The 14,617-nt window shown below is 39.3% G+C and overlaps 1 protein-coding gene across 3 annotated transcripts in view; it reads right to left on the bottom strand.

The window, feature by feature from the left end:
• PM20D1 (peptidase M20 domain containing 1) overlaps positions 1-14,617 on the bottom strand; it is a 486,974-nt gene that overhangs the window by 231,400 nt on the left and 240,957 nt on the right. For all 3 annotated transcript variants that reach the window (XM_044076838.1, XM_044076837.1, XM_044076839.1), the window contains 2 exons: positions 12,698-12,773; positions 4,733-4,794 (listed from right to left, as the gene is read on the bottom strand). In XM_044076838.1, the coding sequence (XP_043932773.1) occupies positions 4,733-4,794; positions 12,698-12,773 (138 nt within the window). The remainder of the gene's footprint in view (positions 1-4,732; positions 4,795-12,697; positions 12,774-14,617) is intronic.

Raw genomic sequence — 14,617 nt, forward strand, 5'->3', positions numbered from 1 at the left:
TGAAAGAGTATGTTTTGCCTATTTTGAATCAAAAGGCAGGGAACTGTAGTGTGCATAACATCTTTGATAATTATTTAGAAAATACACAAATGTTCTAATACACTGAATTTGCAAAGTGTGGAGCGTAAGGAACCAAGTAATTTTAATACTGCATTTATTACTACATTCAACAGCTCAAGTAGGAACATAGCTGTTATACTGGCCAAAAATTGGTTGGTTATTGTAAAAAACAAGGACATAAGGGAACTGGTTGGCGAAAAACCTTGTATGTTGTATAGAAAGGGGTCTATATCAGACAGTCGAACTGTCAAAAGTTCGACTATGTAAATATTGAACCCAAAAGTTCGAAAACTGAAAACTCAGAACACTCAGAAAAGAGATTTTTTTCCCCAGGGGAAAAAAAATTGCTGTTCCGGTACGAAATGCAGAAACAGATCAACATTACATACTGTTACTAATGTGGGGGGCTTTGCCCCCCATAACCCCCCCCATTTAAATATACCAACTCCGAGATCGCATCACAGTGGAGGAAATAGCAATGCCACAGAAATGGCCAACCAAATTCTTTCCCTGGGAAAGAATTTGATGTTCCGCAGTGTCGTTATTTTTAGACTTCGAACTGCCCAGTTCGAAGTTTCAGACATTTGTGCATTTGGACTTATGATATACACCCATAGAAAGGGCAAATGCCTAAAATCTATTTTAGAGACTAGAACAAAGGGACATGAAGATGGGAAGTTGAGTAAGTGTGGTAGTTTTAATTATTGTCCATATATACAAGAAGGATGTAATTTTAACATTAACAATATAAAAGTGAGTTTGAATCAGAAATGTTCATGTAACAGAGAGAGTGGTATACTGTGCATTCTGCTTAAAGTGTCCTTGTTTTTATATAGGCAAGATGGAAAGGAAATTTAGGAACCGCATTTATGAACATCTCAGGGATATAAAAAACAAAAATGTAAAGAATGCATACTAGTTTTATTATTATATACAAGTTTTTGCATAGTTTTTAGTAATTCACAGATTTGTGAAAGTTTTATGCTTTACTATGAACTGAGTGTACTGGTGGGTGTGTTTTAACATTAATTAGGGGCGTTGGTTTTGTTGCATAAGCTATAATTTAGTATTTAAAGAGTCATTTCATCCTTATTTCTTTGTCTGAAGTCTCCGAATCAGCAGAGACAAAAGCACTTATCTGAATGTGTGTATCTTGCTTAATAAAAGTTTTCATTGTACTACAGCGGCTTGTGGAAAAAGAACGGATTTTTTTACATCATTGTGATCCCCAGCTCTGCTTGTGCTTACTTTTCTTGCTATTTTTGTGACTTACTCGTTGTTAAGCCAGAGATAGTATCAGACAGTAAATCTTGTAGCCCACAGTATTTCAGGTCTGTAGGCTATTTAAAGCACAAAATAATGCACTTACAAAAAATTTTAAAAATTATTCTAAATATTAGAATAAATCAAGTGAGATACAGCTGCTTACTTTTGTAGTGTAGACATATCCATTATTATGAGGCTTTCAATAATGTCTCTGAAAGCCTCTACTCTTGGCAACAGGGTTCTGTGATCATATGTACAAGTAAAACTGAATCCTCATGAATTTTTCAGAGCACATACATACATACATATACTGTTTCTCTGTGCTTGTAGTATGAAGTAACTTTGTGATGAATGATGTGTATTGAAATCCTTACATTACATTTTGTGTATACACATCTATATAATATAACAGATAATTCTGTTCTTGCTTTAACCCGGATTACAGGTTATGGGTGTTCCACAGATCTATGTATTGTTCAGGTACACATTATTTTATTGTATTTTAACTTAATATAAACAGACAAAACTGGCTGAAGCCATACTTCAGGAATCCTCTCAAGTCAGAGCAGGCAATAAAGAACTACATACTGCTAATCCAGTGCAAATGAGTGTTATTACACAAACTGACAAAAACACATTAATATTACACACACACACACACACACACACACACACACACACACACACACACACACACACACACACACACACGGGTCCACTTCACATGACTGAATCTCAAAATACTGAATTTCATTTGACTGAGACCACAATACCTAATTTTCCTGAATTTCAAAAATACTGAATTTTAAGCCATACATGTGATGTATGTTTTCCTTCACCTGTGACTTGCTTGTGATAAAAAACATTACTGTAACTTACAGTGCCAACTGTCAGAATACAGATAGTAGTGTAGAAAGTAGTGTTATAGTATTTCTAAATGTGGGTATGTCTCTTTACATTTTTATGGAAAGTATCTAAAGTAATATGGTGGAAGATTCGTGTGCTCCCAGCAGTAGTGGCAGTGTGCACAGTACTGTAAGGCAAGTAAAAGGTATATGCCCTTTTTGCGATCCTGGTGTTAGTAAATATATATAGTTGGGGTGTGGGGGGCACAGCCCCCCCCCCACATTGGGGGGTGTGGGGGTATAGCCCCCCACATAATTTTGTTTTATATCATCCAGTTTCTGTTAAGAGGGTAAGTAAATAGTTTTTAAGTTTTGGAAAGTGTTAGTCGTTGGTGTTTTAAGTGTGCTTGTCTATGGCTTAAAATTCAGTATTCTGAAATCCAGGATTATAAGCTTTCAGTATAATGAGATTCAGTCAAATGAGTCTTCAGTATTTTGAAAATCAGGTATTGTGGTCTCAGTCAAGTATTTTGAGATTCAGTCATGTGAAGTGGATCCATATATATATATATATATATATATATATATATATATATATATATATATATATATATATATACACTAAGGAAAACTCCATGCATCCACCAGGTTGAGGTAAAAGGTCTTTATTAATCACAATAACCAATGAAAATATATAATAAATGAAGAGCGCTTTTGTACTAAAAAGTCCTTCTTCAGATCTAAACCATTAAACTTGCTATAAGCATTTATACTATCCAACTACCAATCAAAGCCTAATGAACATTGCACAGCCAATAAAAACACACATATCAGCACCTGTTCAGGCATATAGAGATATAAACTAATGTGGATTACTCAAAAAAACACATCTCAATGGTAGGGTAAGTTACTGATCCAAATCAGAGTTGAGAGACAGAGTGGACTTAATTCATAAATCAGCAGCCAATCTCTGTGGCAGAATACACTACAAGTCCAATCAAAATTAGAGGAGGAGTGAACCTTATTCATGTCTTGGCAAACCGTCATTAAACATACATCAAATAGACTGCATCATCCGTATCTAAGAGACTGATGCTGCTGTTGGTTAAAAACTCTATCAACCAGTCTCTATGGCAGAACAGAACGATAATCTAATCAAAATTAAAGGCAGAGTGAACCTAGTTCACATCCCAACAACCAGCGACTGAAAGTATTTCAGTAAACTATGTCCTCTAACTGATATTGGTTGAAAAACTTTACAATCAACCTATCATTTACCAGAGAGAAGCCCCTTTGTCCAAAAAAAATATATATATATTTTGAAATATGCAGCTCAAGCTAGTCAAATCAGTGATCTACTAAACTAATCATGCCGCTGAGTTAAAAACCATGTATAGTTAACTCACTAACAGTTAAACATGAACAGTATTTATAACCATTCGACCTGCAAAAAGTACATGCAAGTGCATCAAACCTTAACACTAAAAGCCTATAACCCAACAAAGCGTAACCACTCAGTCTCCGCTGCCAGTCATGTAAACCCAACAAAAAGTCCATGAAACGATGGCACAAGACAGACACCACTACGAATGATCAATGCAACAATAGCCATATGCGCTGTAAAAATCAACAGTCAATAACCTATAAATTATAGTTTACATACCAAGCCCTACAGAACATTACTTTAACTAAGAAGTGACCATAAATATGAAAGCTAGCCAATATAATAACAAATAAATTCCTCAGACAGTGCAAGTTTTAAGATAGTGTTTTTGCAGGGGGCAGGCTGCCCTGCACTCCCAACATCCCCTGCTAATTATTTTTTCCAACTCTGAGATAGCACAATCCTTTTGGGAAAGGGTATATTTCTCAACCCTGGGGATTGTGCAATCTCTTAACAACTTCTGATTACCTGTTTTGCTGATCAAACTGTGTTGACAAAACAGAATTCGATTTAAACTTCAACCGACTGCCTGCAAGTAACTTATATATATATATATATATATATATATATATATATATATATATATATATATATATATATACATATACATACATACATATATACATATATGCTTGAATACACACACACAAACACACACACACACAAGCACGCACACACAAGCAAACACACGGAAACACACACATCACCACCACCATGATGACCTCTTGCACTTCAGCACACAGTCATACATCTTGTGGCATAAAGCATTAAAACAGGTATCCTTAGAATTTTCACTCAAACTGCATATCTACACCTTTCTGCTTTGCACAGCAAGAACATTATTGGCAGCCTGCAATCCACAGTGTCACTTGTACAGTCAATACTCTATAGATTACAGCTGGAGAGGTACTATTAACCTTTTTCATAAAACAATTGGTGCCACAATTTAACCCTGGATGACTTTGATAACACAAAGGTCAAGATCAATTCATTTTTTAAATCATATTTTAAGAAGATCAATATTTGACAGTCTCATGCACTAGCTAAATGTCCTTTAATGCTAAGATGGGAATAGCCAGTTCTTAACATGCAAGTTCTTCTGAATTGTTGTACTTACCTACTAACGAGTGAACTGAACAGCCAGAGGTTGGTCATTACCACATTCAAAGGAAAACTGAACTAGAAAAACAGAAATACACCCCAAATGTATTACAGAGTACAATACAACAGTATTAGTTATGTACCTGACATAAAAACTGAGTGAGCAAGCATGTATTACTTGTTGGCACATCACTACACAGCAAATTAAGCTTTATGGGAAATGCCGTCATATGCCTTTAAAGACAGTTTGCTACTTTACATAGAGGTCAGCCAAATACAGTATTCTAGATGACTAACATGATGATTCAGTGTAGATAGTTTTATAGTCAGCCATCGCTATAAATGCAGTACAATTACATGTGCTCTACAAAACATTGTACTCTGTGGTGGTAAAGGGTTCATCTGTTATGGCTCAAGTGGGCATCACCAATATCCCCTTTATTTGTACATCTTTTTATTACTTGGTCAACTAAAGATTCTGGCAGTCAGTAATTTGGAAAGTGATAAATTGCCCACCATCCAAAATTCAAGGATCAAAAAGCAGGCCAATATATTTCTTGCCAGAAGAATTAGGCCTTTTTAATCACTACATAGCAGTTAAGGGGCACATACATTCCTACAATCTCCACTCTCTGACCTACGTGCAGAGGGCCTACCATGATTAACTAATATCTGACTATTTGCACAAGTGCCTTACCTTTCTTCAAGGAACCATAAGCATTGAACACGTATGTAAAGCTCCAAGCAGTGCCCAAAATGCAGCTCCAAAAGGAAGCAGAAGAAGCTTGTATGGCAGAGTGAAGATTTCAGGACAGAATGACCTGAAAGACATCCTCTCAAAGAGTGCACTGTACTGAATTGCTGGTCCACACTACTATACTTGGTAAAGGTATGGTTCAACTACCAAGTAGCAGTAACACAGAGACATGTTGTGGACATATTCCAGAAACATGCACTAGACGCAGCCACCCTGTGGAATGGATAGTCAATGCACTAGCTAAGAGACCGTCAGCCTTCTGGTGACAAAAATATGTTGAAGCTCATCTAGCAATCTATCTGGACAGAGTTTATTTGGTTTCTACAAAAGCCTCCCTGTAGAAACAAAAAAGAAATAAAGGCTCATCTACTTGTGATCAAGGACCTCATAGAGGTAGATAAATGAGTGATGGTGACCACTGAGATCTAAACCAGAGCAGGGGATAAAGGGGAAGATGACCATCACACAGTTGCGGCTGTCTCACTGTTTGAGAAAAAAGTTATTCAGATGGTAACATGAAGATACCTGGGAAATTAACTTCTAGATTTACTTGTCATTAGGCAAGGCAAAGTTCTCCACTAGATAAGCATGCTAGAGTATGGTTCATCTTATGCTGAGCAGTGGATAGCCAAGGATAAAAGGCAGCAGTGAGGGACTACTGGAGAGAAGACTAAAAGCAGCTGGGAGTGAAGATGTATAAAGATGTAGCAAACCATCAGAAGAAGTGGGATATGCTTCAGAAACTGCTCGGTAAGGAATCCATGGTTACCTGCCAAATATAAAAAAGGTAATCTTCAGGAGCAAATCAAAGTGGATAAGAACAGACATCAAGCTGAATCTTAAGAAAACACTCAAACTGTAAAGTATTAAAGCAGAGGAAGAGAAGCAGGTCTACATCAAAGGCGAGGAAAGCAGATAAATATATAAGGAAAGCCAAGGGCAGACAAGTGAGAAAACTAGCGCAGGTAGCAAACCAGAGAGGGAACTTATTTTTCAGGTAAATTTTAGTAAGAAGTATGATGGAAGAAAGGCCAGAGATGACTAATGTTACTGAAACAATAAAAAAGGCATTTACCCCAGTATTCACAAAATAAAAACAAAGAAGGGTACTTGTCTTCAATGGAAGAATACAGAGAGTGATGAAATATGGACAAATGGGTCACTAGAAATGGAAAGGGTCGAAAAGGAAATGGTCACCATACCAAAGGAGAAAGCAATGGGTCCAGAGGAGGAAGACATCCAAGTACTTGAAAAACTGTCACAGTCTGACAGAACCATTCACAGAAATGCTGTACAGATCTCTGGTCAGTGGGGATCCACTAGTTGAGAAGAAACATTTGTGGGAGGTAGCATCACCAGTCAAGGCAACTACAGGCCAGTTAGACTGATAACAGTGGCACAGAAAGTGGTGGAGAAAATCCCAGTAGATTTGACTGAGGACCTTATCAATGGGGCACAGAAAGTAGTGGAGAAAATCCCAAGAGATTTGACTGAGGATCTTATCAATGGTAAACAGCTTAAGGACCCAGACATGCAAAAATTCACTTCAAAGAAGAGCTTGTCAAACCTTCTGGAGTTCTGTGCCTAACAGCAGAGGTGAATGAGGGAGTTCAGGTGGACAGTACCTGGACTTGACAAAGAACTTCAACTTGGTACCATGTCAAATACTATTCAGGAGTAAATGGGCTAGAAGTGGAACAGAAACTTAAGAAATGGACAGGATAACAGGTGTGGTGTTTATGGGAAGGCAGTCAGGGGAGAGGGGAAAATTACCTGTGGACTGCCATAATGCTGACACCTTCAGCAAGTTTATCTGAAAACAATTACTGATGCAATGGAGAAAAAATGACTTGGAAGCTGCATTTTGGTGGGCCAAAAGGTTCTGAGATTCAGTGCAGATAAGTGCAAAGCTCTACATTCTGGACACGTTGATCAAAAGGCTGCATGTACATTAGGAGAAAACTAAATCAGGAAACAGTAGCTGAGAAAAGCCCAAGAATAATCATAAAACAAGTCCTTTGCGTTATATTTTGCAGTACACAGACTACATGAATAATGAGGGTATAATCCCAACTGTTGTTGCAAGATAATGAAACACATATAAAATAATGTGCAGTTCCAAAGACTCTGCAAAGAAAAGGATGCAAAACCACTGAAACATATCTACAGAAAGGCCAACATAGTCATCAGGGGGATGAAGGAAAAGGAGTATGAACAGTGTCAGGAACTGAACTTTTATTCATTAGATGTTTGGTGGGGGTGGGGAGAGATAACATGATATGGACACAAAATATGCTGAATGGATGAAATAAGTCAAATGGACAGTGAGAGGAAGGACCATTAGATGCAGATGGACGGAACTTGTTTTTAAATGGATCCAAGACTTTGTTTTGTCACCCTAAAATAAATTTATGGACCTTTGAAACACAATGCCTAAACAGGTGGTAGGTTATAATCCACAGGGTCCTTCAAGAGGGCAAGGGATAACCAGAAGGGGTTAGTCCTGAATGGAAGGAGGTAGCAGCTACAGTTATATTCACCCAGACAGGCAGTCTAGACAGATGAACTACCTCCTTCTGGCACATTATATTCACCCAAATAACACATTATGTACTGTAATAGTGTAATTTAACAGTTAAGTTGCAGCTAAAAAAATCACCTTCTTGAGAAAAAGGATGTATACATAGAAAAAGAGAATGTCATTCAAGACATTTGCTGTCCAGTGTAGATAATATTCTTCATTAGAATTCATAAACATCTCATTCACAAAACTGCTTCAGAAGCATGTTCTAGGCTAGAAACTTGAATCCTCTTCCAGATCATGATGGGCCAAGATACCTGACAAGGACAGTTGAAAATGTACACAGCTTTAGTGGAAGGCACAATTGAGAAGCAAAGAACAGGGTTTTTTTTTAACATTAGTAGGATGACTGGAACAGTTTTCCAAAATGGGTGGCAGCATAAAAAATGGTGAAATAAGAATGAATAAAATGGAACAGATGTGCTGGGTGGAGAAAAAAACACGTTGGTTAATAGAAAGCTGCAGCTTTAAAAGAATGCAGGGACACAGACGGCATAAATGGGTCAAGTGGTGCTTGTCTGCTGTCAAACTATATGAGCTACCATGTTTTCATTTCACTTATCTCAGTTGCAGAACATTTTCACTTGCCCCTGTAGATAGGGCTGGGATATAAAGCTTTTTGGCAGTCTAACATCTTTGCGATTTCCACAGGGAGATCGGATGACTCAATAAGAACTACTGCAGTATGCTTACTTTCAGACAGAGATGATCATGCTGTTACAATGCAAGGGCCTCGTGTACTTAGACTGAACAGTCTCCAGTGGCACTAAGCTCTGAAGGACTTGAAACCAGCCTGTTCTAGGCCACCATGGGGTGATGAGAATTTGTCTTCACATTGCTGCTTAGAACTTTACAAATGAAACACTGTTCTGGAATGAGAAGGAATTTGGCAGCACTGCATTTTTCTGCATGTTGTGCAGGTCAGCCTTCTGTACTGTGTACTTGTATAAAGAAGAAGCTGCACTAACGTGCTTGAGCTGAAGATCAAGCCATTCACTAAGGCACTCAGTTCCAAAAGCTCTAGGCAATCATTAGGAAAATGTCATGGCTGCTGGTCCATTTCCTGTATACATAGGCAAATTTCTTGCAGGGAGAGCTGCTGCAAACTGTCCTCTGATTGTTACGGTACTTACTATAAAATTATCCATTTGCTGGATCTCAAAGACAGAGGCTCAGACTTCAGATGTGATTTCAGAAATGGCAGGTAAAAACATTGCCCTCAATCTGAGTAGAAAGATGTAGGAAGTGTGATCAACTAAACACAAGTAGTTTAAGACCACAGCTGACACAAAATAAGCCACCCATCTCTTCAGCTCTGTACTGGAAACAAGCAACTACACACAGAAGGGGAAGTCTATGTTCAGGTTGTGGGTTGAGACCCATCAAACCCTGAAATGGTCGGAAGAATCAGAGAGAGAGAAGAGAGGGGAGAGAGAGAGAGAGAGAGAGAGGGAAAGATAGAGAGAGTGAGAGAGAGAGAAAATGATGACTCTGCAATCACTCCAGTGAGGTACCTGTTGCAGGGCCTACATAATGAAACTGGGCCAGATAAACTGCAATCATAGCTGCTGGCAAACAGCTGCAGATGAGGACTCAACCTCTCTCTGTGAGCCATCTGAGAAAGTCACTTACACCAAAAATGTAGTATTACATGCTTCCTCTACCGTTTCCCATGGATCAGAGTCAGGAAGGAAGGTTTCCCGCTGCGTGTACACTCATAGAAGACTGGACATGAATCACACAAACTAAGTAATTAAGGACTCATATAGTCAAAGCTGCAGAAGAACAGACTGTTTTGTCAAATTTGCATGTTATCTCCTCGTCATAGCCTTTGACGTTCTGTCTACAGGAGTAGATACAATGGCTGCTAGGCATCTGATATCTGTGCTGAACAGAAGAGAACACAGGTATTTGTGCTAGGATGTGTAGATAAAGCTTCTGGGAAAAAGAAACAGCTGAATCAAAAAGAGTGCTACCATAGGTACTAAAGGATATGCTGAATCTGCATGTCTCCAATTAGCTAATGTGTTATTCAACAAAAAATGCTACGAGAGAGACCATTAAATCTAGGCTCCTATTTGTACTCAGCTAAGCAAAGACTACTTTTAAGGCACAAAGAACAGACTAACTCTTGAGGATTTCATGAGCCTCAAGGTGTCTCCAAAGTAGACAGTCTACACAGAAAATATTTACTTCCCCTTCAAGTCACTAGAAGAGGAACCACTTTCCCTTCGTACTTAGTGACAGCTGATTAATTGATAGAAGGAAGCACCCTTAAGTTCTCATATGGGCCAGCTGTTACACCTTGGTAAAATGGCAACACAGGTTGAAAGCTCAGTGGATACTGAACAAAGTATTGATCAAAAGTTATATGCTTACCAATGGCAGCATAAAGAAGGGATAGACCAATACAGAACCTAGCATCAAAATCAGACTTAACTGCAAACGTAAGCCATCATGCACTCAGTGTTGTCCAATTTAGCAAGTATTCATGTGCAAAAGGGATTTTTGCCCAAGCATTTTAAAATATGTTGGTGTTTGCAACAGAGTCCTCTCCATACTCTCAAGGTGCAGTGACTCTAAACTGAATGTCTAAGTAGGAGTTAAAGAACTTGTGGGGAATTGCAGCAAAGCTGTATATGAAGAAGATTAAAACTTATGAAGCTTAGATTTCTGACTAGTTTCGTTCAAAAGTTTTTTCCAGTTCATTATTTTTAAAAGGAAAAACAGCACAGGATCTGTCAAGCAGCTACTCACACATCATCTAAAATAGGCTGGAAAGAATGTCAAACTCCAACATGTGGATAGTGATGCCAGGGACCAAAAATGAGTGTTGGATTGCCTGTGGGGACAGTCTCAACAATAATCAGCAAGCATCCAACTTCCTAGGAGTACTGAAGGTAACCAATCTCAAAGTCTGAGCTCAGGTCCATAAACATGCTCTCCAGACTTAAAGGTCTGCTCCTTGTTCACTTGCAGGGGTGCCCATCTTACCCCAGAGAGGGGAAGCAGTCACAGGTTAGGAATAACTCCTGATTATGAGATATCTGCAAACAGGTGGGATAACAGCTTCTTGGCACAGGATGACGACCTCACATCTGAAGCATCAGAGGCCATAGTGGGCTCTCTGGACTTTGCAGAGGAGCCATGTGAGGACCAAGACTTAGCTCACGGCTCCTTTCATCCTCCTTCTAGGGGATTTAAAATCAGCCCCCTAGTATTGCCTTGGAAAAGGTATTAATGAAGGCTTTGAGCTTCTCCCTGGTGTTGATGAGCTGCTGGCCTGAAGCAGGGGCACTTGAGATGAGCAATGGAATTGTTCTCCTGCATTAAGCAAAAGGCAGTGCTTGTGAACTGGTTATCTCAGACACCCTTGGTAGGCATAAGCTTTTTTTAAGCAGTTAATGCAGGAACATACAAAAACATGCCAGAAAAAGATGTGAAGTTAAAGAATAACTAGAAGACAGGAGGCCCTGTGTCTATGTTTCAGTGCACACTTTAACCCTAGTGCAGTGATACTGTACACAACCCAAAGAAATCAAGAAGGCTCAGAATGCAGCAAACTATCATTTAAAAAAAAGCTACAAGTATGATTACAAGGGCACAACCAAGTAATCAGACCACAACATTTGAGACTTGCTTCTTTGATAGTTACCTAAATGTAATAAACTACTGTAATGCTAACTTAGGGCACAGTAATCATACAGAATCATAATCAAGCAGTTATGAAAGATCCTATGAGGCTACAAAAGCTGGAGCAATGACATTCACAAAAGACAAGATTTTGTTTACGCTTTGCCTGGGTCATGAGAAAAATGGACAGGTTTGATTACTTCCATATGGCAAATACACTGGGAATGGCAGTATCTCAAAACAAAGACTTCATTTCTGCAGATCAGTGCTCAAAAGTATTAGGGTACTGTCTGCTATAGCATGACTCCAGCAATCTTTAACATGCAAAGGGAATAGGTTTGGAGAAGTGCATGCTGGTTAGTTAAGGTAGAAAACTCCCAATAGCCATGTTCACTTCTTTTATAAAAGGCCATCCATACTTTTAAGCCTTCTTTTAGTCTCCCCCTTTTTTTGGTTACTTGTTATTTTTTTTAAGAGATGGGCAGCAGTGCAAAAGTCCCCTTTTACTGATTACACTGCATCAGTAAGCCAATAAGGATTCAAGATCACTCAGCAGTTTATGTTGATGTTTTACAAATGTCTGCTTACATTGCTTTAGTAAAACGTTACGTACACCCAACAGAAGGAAACATGGAGCAGTTTGAATTAGCAAGCCTATGGTTGCTGACTGTGCTGAAAAGTGACTCATTTTAAGCACTATAATACCTGTATCCAGCCATTCTGAGCTACTATTCCACTGGGAAAAGGATGACAGTTTCCTACAATATACATGCTAGTAACAAACAGATGGTATAAACCTTTTATGCAAAGATTTAAAAGAAACCGTAACAAAGCAAAAGCAAATGCATAAATACTCAATTTTCAAAACTCTCCAAAGTGTTTTAAATACATCTGACAGTCATTACTTGTGAACTCTTTACTTTGTAGAATGTCTCCTCACAGATTATTCAGTACATGGGTCTGAGAGACAAGCTCTAAACTGTAAATTAAAATAGTTAATTTTCACATACCTGTGTTGCTAAATGTTCAAAGGTTCCCAGCTCAGCCCCACGACCAAACATGGATGGTAAAGGAGTTCTCTCCAGCCTGAAAAAGGTACAGGTTACCATCATTAGTCTGCATCCACTTCATTCTACCTCTATGACGATGATGATGAGGATTTATTTTAATGTTGCACTTTGGCTTAATTTTCATTATCAGACCACTAAATTTTTTCCTGATAGCACTCTCATCAGATGACTGTTTCCAGCACTCCAATCAAACTGCTCCATACAGAACTGCTCAAGCTTTTAACAAGCAAAAGGATAATCAGTAGGAACATCATTCATGGTTTCCAGCCCTACGGGGGATGTGGCATGCAATGAGACGGAGTCCAGAAAAGCATGCTCCATGGTAAGGGTCTGTGGCATCAATTACTACACGATTTGAGACCCTTCTTGACTCATATTTTTGCAAGGGAGTAAAAAACAAAGCTATTAGGATGTCCATATCCACTTCCTTGGAATGAAACTAGACAAAGGCATTTATTCTCATGTAAGCCACTTGGACCCTTGAACACTTAGGCTGGTAGTCAAATCCATGCTACTTACATCATGCTTGTATTACACATCTTTGAGTGGTGCCATCTAGCCTCATCCTGCAATTCTGACTGGTGGCATCACCACTGGAAGTGTGCCCACACACACACACACACACACACACACACACACACACACACACACACACACACACGCCACACTCAGGCATACACAAGCAAGCACAAACTTATTTGTGAGAATGAAAACAGATGAACAGTTTGTTTCCAAAGACAGTCTCAGGGTTGCTACATATTGTTTAATAAGCAAGACTAAAATAAACAGTTCCCAGCTCCAACAAAAACTGAGCAACTCTTCTTCAGAATACTCATCATCACTTAGGATCACAGGAGGTTACTGGGCTAATGGCCCTGGGGTCCTTGTAAGCCTAGCCAAGAGTTTATTCCCCAAAAAGAACCCTCAGTCAGCACCTGTCGCCCCTGTCAATGAGGGAAAAAGGTGGAACCCCTGGGACAAATTTGTGATTTCCCATCCACTCATCAAGGTTGCACTTGGAGAGTCAGCGAGATACTCTGACATATATGGAAAGTCTATTCCAGAGATGGGGCAGCCTCTGAGAGATAAACCCACACTCTCCAGCAGGTTTTGTTCATAGGTTCATAGGTTGGTACTAGGCTATCGGCCCTAAGGCCTATACAAGCCTAGCCATAACAATTCCCTGGCTATTTCTTCCCACACTGTTTACTTCCCTGAACATCTGTCTAGCAGGGTGACTGACGTGATCCTCGGGGTAAATTTCCTTTCTCCCATTCAATCAAGGTTCCTTTTAAAGAGGGCCATAGAGGCGCTCTGCTTGACATGTATTAGCAATCTATTCCAGGGTCTGGGGAGTCTCTGGGTCAGGAACCTATCCCCTCTAGCATGTTTTGTTTATTGTGATGACAAGGTTTAGATCCCTGGAGTGTGTGGCTCTGAGGTATTGGGATTTCTTTAAGTGTAGCATGTCCAACAGCTCTGGGTTTGACATGGCCTTGTATGTTAAGCAAAGATCGTCTCTGAGTAGACGATATGCGACAGAGTATAGCTGGAGTTTTTTACGGCGGTCAGCGTAGGTTATCTGCTTTAGGCCTGTGATTCTTTTCAGGAGGTATTTCTGCGGCCTTTCCAGTTGTTGCAGATGTCTTGAGAGGTACATACCACATGGGGCACTGTATTCTACAATGGGTCTAATGAGGGATGAGTACAGTGGGACAATGACCTCCTTTTTTCTGGATGAAAAGCCCTTAGTGATGAGGTGTGCCACATGGAAGGATTTCCTGACTGGTGCGGCAATGTGGTTATCGAAGGTGAGACCACTGTCCATCTGTGTCTCTAAGTCTCTTATCATACTTTTGG

This window comes from Protopterus annectens, chromosome 7.part0 (genome assembly GCF_019279795.1).
Source record: "Protopterus annectens isolate FY-2018-M chromosome 7.part0, PAN1.0, whole genome shotgun sequence".
NCBI lineage: Eukaryota > Metazoa > Chordata > Ceratodontiformes > Protopteridae > Protopterus > Protopterus annectens.